This window comes from Parasteatoda tepidariorum, chromosome 1 (genome assembly GCF_043381705.1).
Source record: "Parasteatoda tepidariorum isolate YZ-2023 chromosome 1, CAS_Ptep_4.0, whole genome shotgun sequence".
Classification (NCBI taxonomy): Eukaryota; Metazoa; Arthropoda; class Arachnida; order Araneae; family Theridiidae; genus Parasteatoda; species Parasteatoda tepidariorum.
The window spans coordinates 30,890,884-30,914,741 of record NC_092204.1 but is presented as its reverse complement, the minus strand read 5'-3'; the positions used below and the strand labels follow the sequence as shown (position 1 = coordinate 30,914,741).

The following is a 23,858-nucleotide window of genomic DNA, read 5'->3' as shown; positions in this document are numbered from 1 at the left end:
TAAATATTTTATTTTCCTTTTCTTTCATTACTGTTTTATTAGTGTATCAATTGCGACTTATTATAATATTTAACCAGGATTTCAATTTGCTTACACATTTGAACTATTTGATATTTAAAGCTAATGTTCCTTCCCTTCCTCCAATTTTAGTTTGAAGGAAAAGCGACCGACCTGGATGCGACCGACTAGGAGGAGAGCTACTGGAAAATTAAGCGATGGAAAATTAAGTCTCTTCAAGAGTTAAATCCCACTTAACTTTAATTGAATCCTCTAATTTATCCTGTAAAATGAAAACCAACAATAATTCAACCAATTTGTTCGATTCTAAACCTGAAGTTTCAAAATTTCGAAGTACTTCATTACTAGTAACAATCATTACTCGAATGGAATCTGTTGTTGATTTAATATTTTTCATGTAAAAAATTTCTTAACCCTGTGAAAATGCTAACTCCCTTTTATAAGTGTTTCCCTCGCATGTTTAGAATTATCACTAGTTATAGCAAATCCCTTAATTAATCTCGACGCATTACACGTAACTGAACTTTCTAAAAATTGCAATATTTGAATAACAGTCAAAGATTTATTTGAATCAATAGAACTTAAAAAATAGATTTAAAACTCAACCATGATTGAAAATGTCCAGAAAAAGTAGGAATGGAAAGGTCCAGAAAAGTTTGGCAAATTAACATTAACAAAGGGATTGGAAGAGAAATCATTATTACCGATTTCATCTAACTTCAATTTATCATTAATAGAATCCAGAAACTTCTCAATATTTTCGATTGCTAAATCAGCAGCACCTTTTGATTCAGTGAATTTTTTGTATTGAGCTTCTTCTTTGAATTCATCAAGAAGAGGAAAAATCATAATAAACTTCTTCGAGATTATCGCGACATTCCAAAATGTTATTTTTTAACGCCATTATTTTTTGCACGTTTTGAAAATTAATAGCGTCAACAATGTCTTTTGATTTCTTCAACTTGAGTATCAAACATAAAAGGAACAGAATTTTTTCCTTTTGGCATCTTCGATTTATGGGGAACCTCCTTTTCCACTTAAAAGTTTCACTTCGGATTTGGAAAGCAGGAAGTCGTGATAACTTTGACCGAAATTATTTGATTTGAATTAGTAACTAAAATTACATTCGAAATAAGATTAAAGTGACATAAATATTTAAAAAATATATCACACAAACTAAACATTAATTTCGATTGAAGCTCTATTTATTAAAAAGTTAATATTAATCGATTTATAATCATAGCAGCAAGTCATTAAATATAAATATAAGACTTTCGATTTCAAATGATAATAATTTTGATTTTTTATCTTCATTAATTCATATAAATATTAGATTTTGAAATTTTTTATAAATAGAATTCCTCACTGGTGGCTCCAAAATGTTTCGATTATTAAGTTTTTGAGATAATATCAAGATGGGCTTACCTGAGATTTCCTGCTGCTATAAAAAAAAAGAAAAGGAATTATTGAAAAATATGAATTCCAATATATCACGTCTACAACATATACTTCCAAAATCTGTGCAAAAATGTGAAGTAAATAAAACTTCGCACTCTAAGGATCACAACTCAATATCAGTAAACAAAAGCGTTTTCCAATCATTTTAGTGGTTGAGAGGGCCTGAGATGTGGAATTAAATCAACCAAAAACTAGTTCGTTTGCGTAGTTGGATTAGAATGTCTTATCCTTATGTTAGGAACCATGTTTAAGCAATCCTCAAATAAGCTCATCTTAAATAAATTTTAAACCGCTCTTTGCTCGAAATGACCTCAATAGTGATTGGTCATAGTTTGAAAATGATTTGTTACATTTTAATTTGTGACACTATATATTAAAATTATATATTAAAAGTAACCATTGCGGAAAATTTTGAATAAATATTGTTAATGCAAACCAGTTTCCTGTATGAACAGAGTTGTTAAAAAATTGCTTACATTCATCAGAAACAGTAAATAATTGATACTAAGCAATGGATCCAATTTACACGGTCGTTTGGAAATATGTTACAAAGTGATAGTAAAACAAGATATTAAACAGTAACAGTTTTCAAAAACTTGGTCATGTGAATGAAGCAATTTTTTTAAACTTTAAAAATTAAGTTTTTTATTTTGAAACACAAATGAAACTACCACAAAGAAACAATATTCTCAACGAATGTACGAGTTGGCAACTATGATAGTGCTAAACTCACATTAAAATTAGAAACACTTTATGGTTAAGTTACGAGAATAGATAGATTTCAGTAATAAATAATGCATCAAATTTACACGGACGTTTGGAAAAATTTTACAAAGTGGTAGCAAAACAGTATAATTAGTAGGGACAGTTTATAAAATGTTAAGCTACTTCGTGAACATGATTACTGATTTGTCATGATAGTTGAAAAAAAAATTTACACGTTAAAACTTAAGTTTTATAGTTTAAAACATAAATATGACTACCACAAATAAACATTTTTCTCAATGAATGCTTAAGTCAACACATACAATAATGCTATATTCGCATTTAAAGTAGTAAAAATTTAGGGTTAAGTGACGAGAATAGATAGATTTATTAATTTTATTTTATATTTAATAATTTTGTTTTCTAACCGTCGTTGAACAGCCGGATATTTTACGTTGCCTCTGCGGAATTCGTATCTGTGGGTTTAACCCACAAAGCAAAGTACGCTAAAATGATGAAAACACAAGTAAACCGGAACACAACATTTATTAATACTTTAAAATGTTTAACTTAAATTTAAAAATCGTAATGTTGAGTAAATATATACGGAATCATCATCATCATCTACAATCTTAATCCTTTGACGGATATCAGGCACCAAAAAGAAGGGCGGGCTGTTCATACATGCATGAGAAAAATTGTTCGTTCTTTTATAGAACACGATGTCTTACGTCACATTGATTAACTGATTATTTCTTGACTTCTCTACACTTCCATCCTGGAGACGAATCTGCAAAAGACTAAAACACTAAAGTTTATAACTTGAAATCACTTATTTCCACAGTATCGACCAGCCATCGCTGGGTTTGGAATTCGGTTCACCTCATTGGAAAGCGAACGCTCTATCCCCTGAGCCACCACGGCTCTCTAGATTTATTCAGTGTGAAAAATAGCTTTCTCAACTTAGCCCTATGCATGGAGCAGGAAATACATTAACGCAAATTTCTCAACCATTTCAGTTGCAAGTCTATCAAATTTAAAAAAAAGGAACAAATTTGTTCAGAAAAAAAGCAAAAAAGCAAACCGAGAAACAGAGCTGAATGGTAAGGAGGAGGGAAATAAATCGCTTCAAATATATTAAAAGTATTTTCAGAATGAAATATGGATAACGTCGACGAGGCTGAAATTAAATTTCCATAATATTACATCCGTAATTATCGTGTGGGCATTTTGTTCGTTGCTTTTCTATTCATCTGTCTTTTAGATTTGTATAAGAAATGCAATTAAGGGCCTTACAATTTACTATTTTTACAAAATAGATCAACTCTTCATTGATAGATATACTTTAGTAATGGATGCATTTCATATAAACAGTGCTTGTTAAAGACATAGAGTCCGAGGGTTGTTTTTAAATATATATTACAGAATAATAATTAAAAAACAAAAATTTGAAAAATGAAAAACGTGGGGAGCATGAAATAGTACATAACAGTAACAGTATGTGTGCTCATGAGAATATGTGTATGTATATCTGTAATTGTATCTGAATGTGGCTGTGTAAGTGGCATGTGTTTGTGTATATGCATGTGTATGTGGATGTATATGCGGATGTGATTGTGCATGTGTATGTGTATATGTACTGTTATGTATTTCATGCTCCCCACGTTTTTCGTTTTTAAAATTTTTGTTTTTTATTTATTATCCTCCACTACAAAAACGTGGTTTTTAAAAATATTATTATTATTTTTAATTTCTCCTTTGTACTCACTTCCGAAATCTCAATTTTTTCACTCACTGTACACAAAACTTTTCAACTGACTAATTTGAAATAATCGAATCGACAACAAAAGACTGTCGCGAAAATATTAATTTTTCTTTAATTTAAATTTAATTTCACTCTGTATGTCTTTTTTCTCTTAATTTTCATGCATTGTCATCCAATTCTGAACCATGTGCCAAATTTGAAGTCTGTAGCTAGTCGGGAAGTTAGTTTAAAATCGATTGCAAAATTCCACCCGAACAGACATACACGAAGGCAAGTTGATATAAATGTGGTAATAAAATAGATAACTTTCATATTAACAGATTAATAGATATATTGAATCAATAGTCTAATGACAAAATAGTCAATTATGACTATTTTAAAAATTAATGACTTAATATGTCAAAAATTAAGTTTACTGTTATAATGTTTTAAAATAAGCTACCATTACAAATACTTAAAAACATTATTTCTAATACGCAATCTATAGTAGATGTTTATTACATAATTATTATAAATAAGTAACAGCTGTATTGGAGAATATAGAGTTTGTGGTATAAATTTTTAAATGAATTTGTTATAGTTAAATTCTACCATAATATATATGATTATTTTTGTTAATAAAAAAAATTATGATAAATTTGCTTCAAATTTTTTTAACTGAGTATTTAATTCTTTCCTAAAACAAAATGTTTCAATTAATTGGGAAATCTTGTTCGCTGCAGCTGCTGTCATCATTTTTCAATATACTATTAGGCTAATTAGAAAATTCTTCAGTACTTTTTATTACGACTGATATTTTTGAAACTTATTACAATCAGCACATACTTTTGGCTAATTAGGAAATGTGCGAAAAATTTACCCATAATTGCGCTTTGGTTCATTACAATTACCCTTTAAAAAGGTTATTTACAATAAACTTTCACTACTATTTTATGTGTTTGTATGATTATCATGCATAATATGTATATTTCAAATAGACTGAAAAAGACTAATTGAGTAAAAACTGGTACATTTAATAACCCTTTAGGTATTAAGTCTCACTACATTGAGTCTAAAAAGTATACGACTGATTTGATTTTATTATGTAACGAGTGCTAAAGAGCCGGCTCAATTCTGAATATTTTGACTGTCATTAATCAACTCCGTAGGCATATAGTTTTGAACCTAACCCAGAAGGCAAGAGAAGTGGATTAAGCATTGGGCCAAACTGGCCTTCGAGAAAGACTTTTTGATGGATCTAGCCCTCTTTTGCGTTACATAAGAGGAAAGACACGAAAACCTTCAGCGAATAGCCGGACAGTAATGGGAGTCTAACCTCTGATCCGTCTACATGTGAGGATATTTTACATCTACACTGTGGTCGATGCGAATCGGGAAAAGAATTCATATCAACCAGACAACGCTTACATTCGAACCAGGTCACCTCATTTGGAGAAGAACATTCCATTCCCTGAACCACCGCGTCTCTTAATCAGGCTGATTAAAAGCGTACTTAAGACATTTTTCTAATCAACTTAGTGCATTGTAATACGAAGGCAGTTATTTTCAAAAATACTGATTATTCAATTGGCCAATGGCAACTAGATTTATATCATTTTTGAATGAATCTGAAAAAGTCTACAAAAAACATCTGTTTATATTTCGACCTTTTGTTTACTTTCTTTGTTTTTAAAATGGATTTGAAAAACTAGATATAACTTCAGAAAATTATGCACTTTTTTTTGATAAACTTCAAAATGTATATTTCTATACTTTGTGATTGTACAAAAGAACAGAAATAAATAAAAACATACAATAAATGCTGATTACATTCTTTGAAGTACAGTTCCCCTGAAAGTAGGCAAGCTAGTAGACAACGGGGATCTGAAATAACGTTGGGAATCACTTTTGACGCATTGACTTTCCGAAAACTTTCGGTGACAATGTTATTCATCGTTTTTCAATGGGGAGAGGGGCTGAAATCGGATAAAAGTAAAAATACGTTCCATGTAAAGGGCATGCAGATTGCGCTTTAATTGGAGGCTCTGCTCTTAGCACATCTCGTCAATGCTTCGCATTCATGATCTTTCTCGTTGTAAATTGGAAATTTCACTGAAAATGTTTTTCGATTTTATATATTTTCTTTATTTAATTGTTAGTTTAACGTAATAACGTAAGCTTTTTTCTTATGAATTTTTTTTTAAATTAATTATTTCTAAATTAATTTTTTAATATTTTATTCAAATTTAACTTAGAAAATAGCAATTAATACAAATTCATCTTCCAGGAGAACATTTTGAAAGAAAGTAACAATTATCTCCAGATTAATTCTATAGATAGGGGTATTACGAAGACTTATCAAGTTTGTCCAACGACTGCGTGGATCTGATCTGGTTTGATGATAAAATTATTGGATATTTTTTTGNCGTTATAACGTAAGCTTTTTTCTTATAATTTTTTTTAAAATTAATTATTTTTAAATTAATTTTTTAATATTTTATTTAAATTTAACTTAGAAAATAGCAATTGATACTCATTCATCTTCCAGGAGAATATTTTGAAAGAAAGTAACAATTATCTCCAGATTAATTCTATAGATAGGGGTATTACGAAGACTTATCAAGTTTGTCCAACGACTGCGTGGATCTGATCTGGTTTGATGATAAAATTATTGGATATTTTTTTGTCTGTTACATTGTTTGCGCAGAAAAAAAAATCCTACTTTGATCATTCCTTTCTTTATTGCTTCAAACGTCGCTTACCAATCTCCACCTCTGTATTTGCAATTATTTCTACTTCTCTTCGCTAATTCTATGAAAATAAATCTTTGGAAATAAATATTATTTGTCTTACTGTCGATAAACAGATTAAAACCAGGATTGAAAATAAGATAGAATTAAACATTCATCTTCATATTCTAGCGATTTTAAACGTATAATGACATCAAACGTAATTTTCAAGAGTTGTTCTTTTTTTCTTTTCTTTATTTTTCTGTTCTTTGAACATTTGATTGAAAATCTCTTTAGAAGTAGAGTATAAGGAAAACAATTATCCTAAATAACGGTTTACATAATCATCTAATACTACGTCTTGTGATGACGAAATTATTTCATCCGTCAAATTTCTGATATACATTGTTAATAAATAAGACAAGTACAATACAAATAAGTAGCGTACAAATTATTTATATTTTCACAATGAGTAAAATTTTCGCTTAGCCCTTTATCATATTTTTTCAGTTATTTGTGCATATTTACAATTAACTTTTTTTACTATTTTTAGTTAGTATATTTTAATTAGTTTGAATAATTGATCGCAGAAATTGACAAATTTTGCAACCTTTAATTCAAATTTCAAGTTCGATATTTTTTTTTTTGTAAAATCTTAATATTTTTTATATATTTCCGTAATAATGAATCAAACTCAGAATATAAACATTACGAAGCGACAAGCTGTGTGAAATGAATCAACAATCCACGATAAAAAGTTTAAAAAAAAATTTTCAACTGCAATTGGATATCAATTTTCAGTTCAAATTTCACTGATTATAGTTTTTGCTAGTAATGTTATGTTTTGCAGTGCAGACTAATGCGGTTTGTATATATATATATATTAAATCTAACACAAAAGAGTTTCGTAGAAAATTTGATTGATTGATTTGTTCATTTACGTCGCACTAGAGCTGCACAATGGGCTATTGGCGACGGTCTGGGAAACATCCCTGAGGATGATCCGAAGACATGCCATCACAATTTTGATCCTCTGCAGAGGGGATGGCACCTCCGCTTCGGTAGCCCGACGACCTGCACGCGAAGTCGAGCACTTTACGGTAGAATAGTTTAACGAGGACCAATACCGCACACCCTCGGTCCCTTCGCAGACTGATCCAAGTGGTCAACCACCCGCACACTGACCGCAGTCAGTGATGCTTGACTTCGGTGATCTGCTGGGAACCGTGTCTTAACGATCAGTCCACTGCGGGACGTAGAAAATTTGAATAGATATAAGTTGAAAAATGACAATTGTTCTAAACGTTGACGAAATTAGGGCTAGCATTTTCCTCTTTTTTTATTTTCAATTATTACGAAAAGATGTAGTGCAAAAAATAAAATTATCGAGAGAAAAAATATTTCTACTTGTCTAGCAACAAACAACTATATGGCTAAAGTTAGAAAAATTAACGAAAATATGGCATCAACTTTCGAATCAACAACAATATAATGTAGAAAAAAAATCTCAATGTCTAATACACTAGATGTGCACACACTTGTGGCCCTTTCTGCACACTCAATTTCAACTCTGTATCTGCATTTCTGCGTTCTGCAGAGTAGAAATGTTTGTTTTAACTGTAAGTTAAACAATTCCCAAATGAATTATGGAATGTTAAAATTTTGCGTGAAGCAATTGCGAAATGTTTTTAATCACTCAAACTTCCAGTACGTTTCTCTGTGCACCTTCATAATTCCTCGTTTCATAGTTTGTGCTCAGTAAAGCAAAATGTAATGTTATGTTGAATACCAAAAACAGCGGTAGCGATTAAAGTTTTCAGCTACCAACTCCCATTAATTACACGGAGGAACAATTTTTCTTTGTTTTCTGTTGCATAAGATTTTTGAGCGGATCTTTGATATTTTTGAGTCACTGATTTAATTCATTTTAATTATACATTAAAAAATAGGGTATTTAAAAAATTATTCGAGTGAAAATTAAATGTCCCCCCGACTCTGCTTTGTTGGCAGTGGTAAGAAAAAACCGAAGATAAAATTTCAGTTTATGATCAGTTTATGTCTATATATGTATAGAAAGACAAAAAATAAACGAAACTGAATCCAGACGAAAAATAAACTATACTGAAATATAATTTTGGAAAATTTTTTTTTAGCTTTCCGAATAAAATTATTTTCAAATTTTAAATTCCCACACCCGAATCAGATTCGATGAAGTACTTGAATAAATGCAACAAAACATTGCATTAAATTTATAATATGATTAAAAAAATTGTAGGTTTTATAAAATTTGTTTTTCAACTTGAGTGTTTAGTCTTTTTAATACTTTTTTTGTATTAAATTTAAATTGTGAAATATAACTAGAGGAACGAAAGGAAAAGAAACGTGTTGATGAAAACTTAAGAGAAACAATGAATCTTTTATTCTCTTTTTAATAAAAAGTATTCTTATCAGGACTGATAATCAGTGCCTGTCGGATTAAAAATAAAACTTCCGACACGTCAAAAAAAATATGCAAGCAACAGGTGTACAATTAGAATGAACATGATTGTAAGCTTTCCAAATAATCGTATGTCCAGTCACATTGTTAATCTATGCACTTAACTTTAAAAGGGACAGCCTTCGCACATTGCTGGTAAGCTGTAACTCTTTCCTTTTCTGAAATTTTCTTATATGGTAACTCGGTATAAATTTCATTTGTTTGTTGTAACGGAATGCTAGACCGAATCTTTCCGTAAAATCCAGAATCATTTATGCTCGGGTCATGAAATTTGAACATTGACAAAAGAGACATTGATTTTAGCCCCCGATACTAAAAATTGTTTAAAAAGTTTGATTAGTCCGATACGGAGAGATATTTGAAACATTTATTTTTCGTATTTGTTTAACTTTAGCTATTGTTATAAATTAACAGTAGGCGATTATGTTTATAACAGGGTTGACACGGGCGACTTCAGAGCTTTGAAAGAAAAATGCATAGGTTTATTTATGTAATTAAATATTGGCAACTTTTTTAAGCTTATATTTTTTCTTTCAAAAAACTATCGAAAATACATTAAAACAGGGTTTCTTCATGCACCCCTTAGGGGTCCATGGGTCATATTTTGGGGGTACGCCGACTACTTTTAAGACGATTGGATCACTAATATTTAAATAAAATTATCTTTTTTTTTTTCTAAAAGGTGAAAATGCATACATATTTGAAACTAGGTGATTGAGATACCCCAAATTCAGTGCAGATCCTCTAATATCCCTATCATATTTTTAACATTCTCCACCAACCGGCTTTCAGTTTGCACCATCAGAGACAACCCCTGATTACGTCCGATTTGCTATTTTTATAATCCTCTATCAACCCCTCATTTTTTATGAGCCGTCCCTTTGCTCTTTCTTCTTAGATATGCGAGCAATCCTCCACAACATGAGGAAAAGAACATTCGCAAACCATAGAAAAATTTAACATTTTTACAATTGAAAAAAAGTAAAGTAAAAATAATTCATGCTTTTTGCAATAATTTGTTTTACAGGCGGTGGTTTGTAACTTCTTGAAAATTTTTTGAAAGGGTCCATTATACCAAAAAGGTTAAGAAACACTGTATTAAAAGAATGGTAGAAATCACATAAACCGCTTCATCTGCAGTAATAAATCGTTGATTAGTGATGTGCGAAAAACGAACGAATCGATATTTCAATCAATTCTTTTTTGTGAATCGATTCATCAAGTTCGTTTTTGAAAAAGAATCGATTCTTTTTTCTTTTTTTTTGACAATATTTTGTACTCTACACTTTATAAGCTTTTTCAAAGTTGGTACTTATACTTACTAAACATCCGCATATGCATTTGATGCAGCATTTCTTTTATACAATTGCAGCTTGATAAAATCCTAACTCAGTCGAATAGACACAGGTCCATTCTCACTCGAGTATCATGTGAATGACAATCTGATTGGTTGAAAATATTTACATGCGAACAACTTGCCAATAAGGTACTCGCATGTGTGAGAGTTTTCGCAAGCGGAAAAATCGCATCCATTGAGAATGGCCCCGATGTCAACGTTAGCGCACAACCGGTTTCCGGAGGTGATTAATAAAATGGACTCACTTGAAGGATGAAGGGAATTGAAAATGCTATTAATGCAATACGTACTGTATGCATCACTCTGTCTTTTTTACTTTTTATCTACGAAATTAATAAATTCTGTTGATAAACAACAATTTAAAAATGGCAACAACAACTGAAAAGCTGTCTTCTCCAGTTTCGGTTCTTCCTTTCAAATAAAAAAGATATTAATGCTGTAAAGCGCAGATATTACTTTTCAGTCCTTCAATATTAAAGAGCGAATTTTTTCATTTCATATGGTTAATTTTCAATTTATAAATTTCAATAAATATGAAGTAAAACAGAGTTTTATGTTATCGTTTATTCTATGCCAAGGAGCGAGACCCATAGAAAATGAAACCGTTGCGCTGATTGGGTAATGAACTTACGTATGAATGCAAATGTCTGATTGGTTGAAAATGAATTGAATGAGAGAATAAGAGTCGAGAATCGAATGAACGATCCTCTGATTGGTTGAAAATGAATTGAGTCGAATAAAAGACTCAATGAACTGTTTGCCTATCTCTTAGCATTAAAAGAATCATAAAGCCAAATGAATCGATTCTTTTGAATTGTTTCCTATCCCTTAACATTGAAATCGGCTCAAAGAGTTGAATTGAACTTCTAAACGATTCATTTGAGTCGTTTCGTATCTCTTAACATTGAAATCGGCTCAAAGAGTTGATTTGGATTTCCAATCAGTTCTTTTGAGTCGTTTTCCTATACTTTAACATTGCATTCGATTCACTGAACTGTTTAAACGATTCATTTGAGCGGTTTTATATCTTTTAACATTAAAAGAACTGTTTTGTGAAACGAATCGATTCTTTTCGCCATTATCTTATTTTCTAAAATTAAAAGATACCTTCAGAGGGATGGGGGTAATGAAAAGGGGCATGTAACTAAAAATTTTTAGAAAAAAGGACAGTTTTTTTTTTCTTAAGAAAAAGATAAATAAAAATATTTATTTATTATTTTAAGGGGTTGAAAAACTGTTTATTGCGAAAAATTTGAGTATTTAGAGTAAATATTTTTTTATTTTATTTATCTATTTATTTATTTTTCGTTAGGAATACTTTTAGACAAACTTATAGAATATCAATTGACATCCTCTCATTTTTTCAAGTTTTAATTTTTTAAGTTTTAAAACGTAATTCAACTATTTATTATTTTGTTTCACGTGATACATTTTGAATTTTTTTTCATTATTATAAGTGAATTTACTGTTTTATTTTTTTACGAATATCTTTATTGTTAGTTATCGGTCTTTATATTGACAAATTTAAAAAAAAAATTTATAAAATTGTTGTTTCAAACAAATTTTAACAAAAAAATTAAAAATATTAAAATTTTAAAAAAATTATTAGTATTGCCTAGACTAGCAGTTCCCAAATGGTGTTTGGCGGAACCCTTGGGTTCCGTTTAGAATTACAGGGTTTCCACTAGTTAGTACTTTTTATAGTCACATTCAACTGGACCACCCAAGTGGAACATTCTGCTTCTGAACCCTAGAGCCCGAGATCTAGATTAACGGTTCCCAATTGGTGTTGCGCAAAGGCCTATGGATCCGTGGAAAAGTTACAGCGATTACACGAGATAGTACTTTTATAGCCACTCAAGTAGAACATTCAACTTCGGCACCCTAGAGCACAAGGTCTGAAAGAGTAGTTCCCAAATGGTGTTACATGGAACCCTTCGGTTCTATTAACAGTTACGGGGGTTTAGCGAGCTAGTACTTTTTATGGCCAGTGATGAATTTCAAAACCTCAGGTATTTAGATACAATCTGATGATACGATTCTATTTAGATACAATTTATTTAACATATAACCAATAAAATAGAAATGGCATTTTTTTGAAGAAAATATAATATTTCTAATAACAATATAATGCATAAATTATGAAATGGACAGGCATTCATAAAATAGTGCATTGGTATTTCTCATTACACTTTTCGAATCAAAATAATTATCTTCTTTAATAAAGAAATATGTTTCCTTAATTACCATTTCCAACGCTTTTGGCAGTTTTTCTAAATTTTCATTACGAAGTAGAACATAATTCGGCTTATTTTAACTTATTATTTATTTATATTATTTATTTCAAATTATTTCTTTTTAATTTAAACACTAAAATGGAATTCCAAATTAGACTAAATATAGCACAAGAGCTGAAAATTTAACTTTCGGATATTACTGATAAAACGATGAAAATTCTTCCTTCCTCTAGTTAAATACTTTAAAAATATTTTTTAATAGGCTATAACGTTCAGTATTTCCTTAAAAAACTTTATTTATAAAGTCAGGTGTTCCTCCGAAAGAAGGTTAATTATTTAGGGTTCCATAGCCGAAAATATTGAGAGCCCCTGACCTAGATCAACTAATTCAAATACTAAAACAGTCTAAACTAATTTGTACGACCTTCTTTTATAAACACTCTTCTATTATAACGACCATTAAAAAAAAAGAATCGATTCATAAAACCGTTCATTTTAGTGAATTGATTCTAAAGAATCGATTCATTTAAATGAATTGATTGGCACATCACTATCGTTGATGAATATATTAAAAATGTTAATGTTTTAAATATGAATAATTTAAAATGTAAGTCATAGTGGTAGTCGCGATTGAACATCGTCAGAACAAAACATTCCATGGGAAACAACTAGTTTTACATCGTTTAAAACAACTGATTGATAATTGGTCCACTCTTTAAAAAGGAAATTTATTAGCTCCTCTTTGTTTTCACTAAGCAAAAAAAATTTTTTAAATTGTGTTGGAATTTTTTGATCAGCATTCTTTATTTTTGAGTAAAATGTCTTCCACTGCTCTCCTTCGTCGTTCACAGGACTTTATACTTAAAGTCGGGCAAGTATCAGTAACAAAATGCACACAATTTGCATTACTCTTTATGGTTAAATCAGTTATATGGTTTAAAATTTGTAGAGCTAATTCTCCAAAAGTACTTGGAACAATACGGATTTGCTGGTTAATCGACATTACGTCAATAATCAAAATTTTATCAATATCTGTCAGACTAACACTGTTTTCTTTTGCACCAGTGCTATTTAATAAACGATGAACAAAAGTGGTTTTATTGGTTTTTGCAAGAGTATTTTCATCATCTGCAAGAGATACAGGATAGGTACAAAAATTACTGGATAAAATATCTTTAACATTACTTGTAGTTGACGGTCCAGATCTTATTAAATGAGCAAAAAACTTACTTGTATTGCAGGTATTTATTTTTCCTTTTTTATCTTTAATTTCTTTGGAGGAAAATGTCAATAATTTGTTTTGTTTGATTATTTAAGAAATATTCCTGTTATTTTCTTGTTTAGATTTACAATATGGATTGTAAGCAATTTTCCCAATTTCATAAGAATTCTCTAAATCCTTCAGAAATGACAGTTTCAGGAGGATTTATAGACCTTTTTCGAGTCCCTTTTTATGAAATGTAGATGCTGAAACAATTGGAGAATGTTGCGCGATGATGCCATTTGTGCTGTGGGTTGTGTTAAGCCCACTTAGAGTCTCTACTTTAAAATCAATATTACCCCATACTAAAATGCTGCATTTCTTTTCCTCAATATCAATAGGCAGATTGTTAGAAATATTTAACTGCGTGTCTGCGAGGGCTGTGTCATATTCTAAGACTGCAGTGTGTGACACAGAGTGACCTAATCCATTTAAAAAGTCGATTAACTTTGCTGAGTCAGTTATTTGTCGAACTGCCATTGCTAAAGATAAATGTTTAGCAGTTTTTTTTTCTTCCTCTAGATGACAAGTAAATTATATCTTGGGCAATTGATTTAATTTTTTTCTGTGTTACTTCAGAAATATCAACAAATTCCTCTAAGTTGATCGCCTCTGACATGCCAGTACACCAAGCTAAGCAATTGAATAGAAGGGGCGGAAGCATAGCTGTCACATTACTATCAGCAAAGTCTTCTGCGGTAGGAGGCCAAGTGAAGTTTAACAGAGGGGAATTTTCTATAGATGTTTTCAAATATAGAGCAGATTGAAAAAATTTTCTGTCCTCATGAAATTTATCATAGTTTTCTTTAGAAGAAGAGTCTTCAATTTCTCTTTCTGTTTCAGTTGAGTCGGTTACCACTCCCTCAACTACCACAGCAGATTTGCCGTTAGAACACAGCACGAGTTCCGAAAGATTTCTTTGCTTTGGCTTTACATAAGTGAGTTGTGGAAAATCACGTAACAGCCATTTTTTAGCTGCCTATTATCAAAGTTGAAAAGTTCTTTTTCCTTAGCACAGTCTACCATTATGCGCTTTAACATTTCCATTAAAGTGTTCATCGAAAAAATTGCACTCTTTTCTATCACTCTTACCTGAATAACAGTTTGACAAAAAAAAATCAAATGATGCTTTAAACCAGTGCGCTTCTTAGCCTTTTTGGTATAATGGACCCCTTTTAAAATTTTTTAAGTCACGGACCACTGTGAAAAAAATAATTTGCAAAAGAACATCAATTATTCGAAAACATTTAATTTTATTATTTTATTAGTATAAAAATTTTTTAAAATTAAAATTTTTAATGTGAAGGTTGTTGCTGCTTTTCCTTAGTTAATAAATTGATTTGAGGGATGGTTTTCGACAAAGCAACGAGCATACCATGTGAAACATTCAATCGATTTCGATGTTTTGTTTTTTATTGTCACAAGTGTGTAAAATCCCGCTTCGCAAGGATGCATACCAATTACAGTTGCCATAGCTCGCTTTACAAGCAATGGGTAAGCTTCACTCACAGAAGACCAGAACTCTCCGAGTGTTTTTGAATCGAAATCCATTTTTAGCGAGGATTTTGCTCAAGATCAATAAGCTCATCTTTGGCAAGGTTCATATCATCCTCATATCATCAATGTCACAAAGAAAAGGATTACGAATCCATAACTCATCTTTTATATTTATCTCATCCGAATTGAAATATTTTTTAAATGAAACATGAAAAAATACTTCCAGATGTTCACAGATTTCATTTTTCAAGTTATTCAGTAACGAATTATCCCTGCCAAGATCCATTTTCAGAAAGCGCTTTATTTCTAGCTTTTCAATTTTCGTTTTATCCGTAAAACGCATGTAGCACTGACGATGATAGCCACTATTTGAAGTGGATAAATCTTTTAAAATTATATTGTCTGCTGTTTCCCTTCTTTCCCACCTAATGTAATCTATTCTTGGGCAGATTTTTTTTCTTTCTAGATAATTTTTTCTGAAAAATTTATTTTTCTTCATTTTTTGTATTAACTAGATAAATGCAATAATAATAATAAGTTTTTACTTATTAATGTGCAAGTTCCCCTTGGGGAACATTTGAAATTTTTGCTAGAAATGTCTAAGAGAATTCATAAACAAAAATTAGCGTAGTTACGTGGTATGGAAAACGAACTTAAACAATATTACACGATACCCTATGGACTATTTCTTTTTTAACTCTACACGTTATTACCAGACTTACGATGATTAATTTGTATTTTAATCATTATACAGGTTATCAAAACAACCAAATGGAAAAATGAAAGCGATAATCATCCCTATCAAGCTGATTCTTGTAGTTTTGCTCCTCCACCAGGCAAATGGATTAGGAAACCAAACTTTTAAACATGTCACAATTCCACAATATGCAAAGATGGTTCCCGGAATCACTCAAGACAACATCATCTTGGCATGGATGAATGCGGAGGCTACATTAAATAGAGCATACTTCAACCTCTTTAAAAGTTTATTAACGAATAGATTCGACTTATCTCTCACTACTAATATATCTCAAAATTGTACTAACAGTTTATTTGAATACTTAAATGGATTGAGGAATATGAAAACCTGGGCTTTCAAAAGTAAGATTCTATTTTTGAATAATCCAGTAAGCTATTCGAGTCTTATCTCTCGTGAATATAATCATATAATAATATAATTCTACATCATGCTTGAAACTTTTAGAAATATTCCACTACAATAAAGTGTTTTTGAGGTTAATTTGAGCTTGACAAGTGTTACAAATATATACTTGAATTAGAAAATGAGGTCAAGCTTTTTCACCAAAAATAACCTCCTGAATAAACCTCAATTTCAACCACTTTTACACCTCATAAAATTAACTTCATATATAGAGCTTAGCAATACTTTAAATTAAAATTTGGGGAAATTATTCACACCTCAAATATACTTATTTTCCTGAAGTGTAGAAAATAACCTGCATACCTCAAAAAATACATCTCTAAGTTTGTTGCTCTAAGGTAAATTCATATCAATCTCACGTGGGAATAAAATAACTGCATACATCTTGATTATAAACCTTGAGAGGTTGATTTTTTTAAGGATGTTTTTGAAGTCAATTTCAAATAAACCTTAAATCTATTGTATTTATTTCAAAACAACCTGAAATAAACCTCAGAAACATAAGGGTTGACCTATTTACCCATGTAAAATTTGCATCGGCCGAAATAGGTGCATATAGTGTAAAGCTTCTTTCTTCTTATAATACCACTATATGTCTGAAAGCATTCTTAAATAAATATTACAGTCCTGTAGTAATATTTCGAGATTGCTGGTATTGAAGAAAAAAAAAAGTTATTAACTTCCTCTTATCAGTTTAGTTCAATTTAACATGGGTGAAAATGATACCATTTCTAAAGCTTCAAGCATGATCTTTCAAATTGTGCCTGCAGTTTTTCCATGCATAATTCTTCAAAACGAAGAAAGATACAGCTACGTTCTTCTTTCTACGTTTTTTGTGAAAATTTATTCTAGGGATACCTAAGTTTATATTATTGTCTATTCATCTCCCCCTCACTACATATAAAGGATTTAGTTTATATCCAACGCCACTTGACTCCAAAACTTTCGAAGATAAGGCGGCCCAGGCCCGAGATCCAAAAGCAAGACAAGGCAAGCAACAGATCTTTCGTGGAGATTCTTTTGAAATGTTGGCAAAATTACCAAAAATTCTGAAGCTTTGACTTTAAATGTTTGCCCCTCTATTAAATATTTGGCAATGTAGTAGTTGGCAGTCCTGAATCTATAATTGCATTTCAATAAGTTTTTTTAACACCATTTGAGAAATACTTTATCAGAAAGAGCAAAAGTTGGCGGGTCTGTCACGTGGTGAGACTATTAAAATGTTTGCAAAATTACCTAAAATTCTGAAAGCTTTAGTTTCTTGTTGTCTACTACTGTATTAAATATCCTTCAAAAAGCGTAGCAGCTTAGAGCCCTGTATTTTTTTCTAGTTCTAATATGAAAAACAAATCGTATTACCACAGTTTACTAATTTTTGTTTTTCCTCTTAGTGTTGGATTCATCTGGGAAAATACCAAATGGTGTGATGGGCGGAAATCCTACAGCGTTTGGCGACTTTGATACATGTCTTCAAATAGAATCTCCAAGTCAAAGTTTTCATGGACAGTATTGCCGTATAGATTTAAATCTACCATTGCCGGAGAGACCATCGATGACATCAATAGAAATGCCAGTAGAAATCATTCATAATCTGTTTGAGCCTAACACAGTAAATAGCTTTAAATGAGTCTTTATGTAACATAACACATGATTGATTTAACCCGATATCATTTCATCATACATCTGCCATGTCACTTATTTACCTAACATTAAATACTTAATAATTTTTTCATCCTGCAACATGATTGTTTTAACAACGACTTTAATTTCTAAATTTTTTTCTGATTAAATTCTTCTCTGTCTTTTTCTTTCGATTTCTAAGCTGTTAAATAATGGCGTATAACTTAGCTAGATCTGAATGATAAAAAATTTATTTTACATTACCTGAGTATGTAATTCTCCTCCCCTTAAAGCTTTACTTTTAAGAGTGTTATTTTGATCTTCAGACAATGTGTGATAGTTGTATTTTTTGATGAGCCTGATTTTGTTTTATATTGATGTAGGTTATAAAAAATGTATTTTGCGCCAGTTTGAGCTCCTAAAAAATTATTTCTCCTCTGTAGAAAGTTTCAAAGTACAAGGTCTAATCGTTAAAAGTGTAAGTAAAGTAGGTTTTAAGTGATTTACCTAAAGAAAACAGTAACACCTCTAAGTTTTATTTTGCTTTATTATTAGTATGCAGCTGCCTAGTAATGAACTCGTTTTCATGGGGCATTATTGCTTTTTAGAGTTATTCTGCTTCAAAGTTATTGAAAAATTCAGTTTTTAGTGTTTATTTGGCCTGAAAATTAAATTACATCACCTCCAATTATTTCCTTACCGAATTTAAAGTTCACTATTAGGACAAGCTCTTGACCCTGCACTTTTCTTAGTTATTGATGTTTTTACTAGATATAGACAGGCATTCAAACTTTCAAAAGATGCAAAATCTGCGTTTTTTTATATAGCTTTTTCCAAAACAGTATCATCTCTTAAAAAAGAAACTACTCGTATTCTATCTTGTAGGTAAATGTATCTACTAACATCTGAGAAAGTAAAATGAGTGGGACCTCTCCCCTTTTCGAAGAAAAAAATTACATATATAAGTTGCATATAAATACCATGTTAAAAAATCACATCCATCATCCTTTTCATGTCTCGGCAACACACACACACCTATACATTATTTAACAAATACATACCTTATTTAATTACATTGTTTAATAAAGTAAGCTTGCAATCAATTTAAGTAGTTAATTAAGTAATTTGTAATTTAATCAAGTAAATTTCGAAGCTTCTATCTCTGATATTTATTTGAAAGATATTTATATCCTTTTACGCTGTTTATCAGTTCAGAAACGATTATATTACGTTTTTAAATTTTTATGGTAATATGTGACAATTTTTTCATAAGCCTTGACTATCCAATTAATAACATACGCTATCTAAGGGAAATGACTGACGACAAAAACAGTGACTTGGTGGTTAAATGTATGAGCAAATGAACGCCTCCTTCCACAATTATATCTTTAATTACAGATAGAGTCCATATAAAATATCTTTATTTTAGCTTATTTTGAAGGGAAGAATCCATTGTCACTGTCCCGTGAATGCAACTTTTTTCTTAAAAATAAGGCAAAGTCTACTTGTTTTTTCCATTCCGCTTGTTAGTAATTATTACATTTAAAAAATGTATTAGTTAGGTTTTTTGTGCTGCAATGCTTTTTAAAGAAAAGCTAAATGAAAAAAGGCAGGATTTTTGAAAGTTTGAATGATTAATATCTGCTAAAAGCATCGATAAGTCAGGAAAGTTCCAGGTCACAGAGCTTTTGCAATTAGTGAACTTCAATATTTAGTAAATAAATTATTAGGAAGCTGTTGTTTAACCAAGATTTTCAGGGTCAAAACTGAATTTTTCACTAACTTTGAATGAGAATAACTCTGAAAAGCAAGAATCCTTTATAAAAACGATAGCATGTCCATAACTAGGCAGCAATATACTAATAATAAAGAAAAACAAAACTTTGGGGTTATTGTTGTTTGAAATGAAATTTCAATGTAATAATGTAGACTTTGAAATTTTCTGAGGGAGAGAAAGTTTTTTTAGGAGCTCTAACTTGCACAATATTCATCTTTCATAACTCCCTTCAATATAAGAAAAAATCAAACTAATCTATTTACAAACTATCAAAATGTTAAATTTTAGACTGATTTTCCAAAAAATGGCTTTGAATACCTTTAAAATAATATTTATTTTATTTTTAGGTAATTAAATGTTGGAATATGAATTGCAAGGGTAATAAAAAAAAAACTTTATATTTCATGAGGATTACATTAATATCATCCACCCGCCCTAAAAACGGAAGTTTTAGGTACTCCCCAAAAACCTTTAAGCTTATTTTTTGTTTGTAATTTCTATTGTTCCAAAAGTTAGAATTTAATGTATATTGATCTTAGCTATAAAATTAGTTTCTCTTTCTGAGGATGACAATTCCTTTCCCCATGTATTTTTCCTATTTCTCTAAAGTTATGTGGCTACTGTGCACCTGAAAAGCTCGGGGAGAAGCGAGGCTGTCTGCCACAAAAACCTCTCCTCTCTCTTAAATGTGTTTGTTTGATCCCGCTACATTATTTTAATTATCTCTCAGTAAATGTTACTGAACCCCAACTTTCACCTTTCAGAGACTCTATCCAGGCTGATGCTAAGATAACCTCCACATAGGAGTATGAGTTAAGCGTTATCGTGTTGAAACTTTTAAAATGTTTAAAATATTGCCAGAAATTTTGTAAGTTTTTGTTTTTATAGCTACTACTCTGTAAAATGTTTTGCAAAATGTGTAGCAGTTGGCAGACCTGCATCTTGTATATATATATATATATCACTTATCCTTCCTGATAAAGCATTTATCCATTGTTTCCAACTCTCCNTATATATATCGATTATCTTCTTCCATCAGCATAACAGCCTACTGCAGGCCACATCTGTCCCAACTAGTCGTCTCCGTCTGGCTCGATCAGACACTACGTTTCTCCATTTATTGATTCCCATGATTTTGAGATCTTTTTACACAAAATCAATCCATCTGGTGTTTGGTCATCCCCTTTTTCGGTTGCTTGTAAACTTTCCTGAAGTCAGCTTCTTAACTGGATCACCATCGTCACTTCAATAGATGTGATCCAGCTTTCTTATTCTATAGGATTTAATAGCTGAAATTATGTTTGGTTGCTGGAATTTTCTTCATAATTTATGATTGTATTGAAATCTCCAAACACTGTTTCCTTTAACCACTCTGAAGATGGCTCTGAATATTTTTCTTTCGAACATTAGTAGTTGATTTTTCTCAGTTATGTATAGTCACATTAGTATTAGAAATATAATCATGATAACAATAATAACAGGTAAGCAAATATTGTTGAACAAGATGTTGATCTCATCATATTTCTTAGAGCTCTTGTCCCAAACCACCCTTCTGATGAAAAAATGAAAGGATAAAAGCAAGCCATTCTAAATAACTGCTACGATTGAATCTTATTTCTTTATGAATTGAGTCTTGAAATGAATGCTTGATTAAATGCTTGAAAAAGGAAAATTGCGATTGGTTTAGCTACTCAACCGGAGTATCAAATTCAACCCAAAATTTCCAATGATACAAGCTCGACTTTATATTCGAAAGAAAAAGCTGGTGTTTCATGCCTTTAGGAAAAACTGGGAAAGATGAAACGATTATGTTTAATGAGACACAAAATAAAAATTAAAGTGTGCTTTCAAACAATTGTATTAAAAAAACATATTAGATTTTATATTCGAAACTAGAGTTTATTACTTTTTGTTGTGATTCAAAATAATAAAGAGCCATGAATCGTGGTTGATTAATAGTTTATTGAAGCTAAAAGTGAGGTTTGATGAAAATACACTGGGCTTATATACTGAGATTTGACATACTACATTTTGTGTGGGAACAGGATCTTATACAAGTTTGGATTACACAAGAAAGGTTTGAGGAAAGCTTTAAGTTAAATGTCGTTCTAATGACCTTTTGGATCTTATGTGATTACAGCAGGATGTGTTACATTTTCAGATCCGGGATATCAACACCCACCCTTAATCACATAAGGGTTAGAAATTACAATAAAATACAATTTTACAGAATTAAACATTAATTACGTATATACACAAAAATAAGAGTTTTACACTTCAAGTAAAGTTAAAGTTTTGAAAGTTGCTAGATAAATATTACACATGGCAAAAAGGATAAAAGCACTAAGTCCAAAAAAAATATTACATTTTAGGTTTGATCACTGAACATGCCTAATAAGTGCAGATTGTTGTAAAATTTAATTTTAGTTAACGCTTTTGTTAGGATGTCGGCAATTTGATATTCAGAAGAAATGTACTTCAATTCAATGTTCTTTTTAACTATCGCTTCTTTAACGAATTTCGTTTTTATATCTAGATGTTTTAAACTTCCTTGGGCATTTTCATTCGATATGAATTTGATGCAAGACATGTTGTCGTCGAAAATCGTTAATTTCGGATTTTCATTTATCGTTACTTTGATCACTTTATCTTACCAAGTGAAATCCTGTAATCCCTTACTTAGAGCAATTATTTCTGCCTCCGTTGAGGATAGTGCGATTACCTTTCGTTTTGAGCAATTCCACATGATCGGGAAGTTGCAAAATTTTATTACGTAACCTGTTATTTATTTTCTATCTTTATGATTTGAACCCCAGTCTGCGTCTACATACAATGATAGATCATTATACGAGGTGTCATTCTTAATGTAAGTCAATTTGTAATGAGAGGTTTTCTTAAGATATCTGAGAATACCCTTCAAGGTTAAATAAGCTGATTCCGTTGGTTTTCCCTGTAATTGACTTAGGTAGTTTACAGCATATGATATATCGGGTCTGGTCACGTACGCTAAATACAACAATGAGCCTATTAATTCCCTGTAATTGCCTTCAAAAAGTTTTCCGTCCTCAAACTCTGCCGCTGTGGCTTTAGGTTGCATCGGTATATCATGGGGTTTAGAATCAATCATATTATACTTTTCTATCAACTTAGTGATGTATGACTCCTGATCTGTGGTTAAACGGTCCTCTGTTGACTCTATGTTAATTCCCAAAAATTCAGTTAAAGAGCCTGTTTTAGACATTTTAAAGGTTTTCGACATGATATCTATAATATTATCAATTTCAGAGGTGTTATCTCCACAGATCCAGACGTCATCAACATGAAGAGCTATGTAAATTTTACAAGAGTTTACAGACCCGATAAAGACGCAGGGCTCGTCCTCTATGTTGTTGAAATTCAGTTTGTCCATAAGCTGTTTAAATTTGAAAAGCCAGTTAGCAGGAGCCTGCTTCAGGCCATAAATACTCTTCTTGAGTAGACACAGTTTGTCTGTACCGTCATTGAAGCCTTCTGGTTGATGCATAAAGATCTTCTCGTCGAGATGACCGTTGAGAAACGCGGTTTTCACATCTAGCACACATGCGTAGAGAGATCGTATCAAAATCAGGATCAGTATTACTCGCAATGCTGGATAGCTGATGACTGGTGCAAAGGTTGATTTGTAATCGTGACTTTCAAATCCTCTCTCCACGAGTTCTCCGTTCCATCTCTTTTCCTTCTGAGAATCCAGCGGCACGATATAGGTTTCACTTTCTTCCCCGGGGATTGAGGACCCCACACATCATTTTCATTCATT

General features: G+C 31.1%; 1 protein-coding gene across 2 annotated transcripts in view; it reads left to right on the top strand.

Annotated features, from left to right (window-relative positions):
• The first annotated feature begins 9,220 nt into the window (after nt 1-9,220).
• The window catches only part of LOC107455353 (nose resistant to fluoxetine protein 6-like), a 70,013-nt gene continuing 55,375 nt past the window's right edge, over nt 9,221-23,858 (top strand). For both annotated transcript variants that reach the window (XM_071178303.1, XM_043053229.2), the window contains exons 1-3: nt 9,221-9,286; nt 16,258-16,604; nt 18,057-18,274. In XM_071178303.1, coding sequence (XP_071034404.1) covers nt 9,246-9,286; nt 16,258-16,604; nt 18,057-18,274 — 606 coding nt within the window. In that variant the 5' untranslated portion in view covers nt 9,221-9,245. The remainder of the gene's footprint in view (nt 9,287-16,257; nt 16,605-18,056; nt 18,275-23,858) is intronic.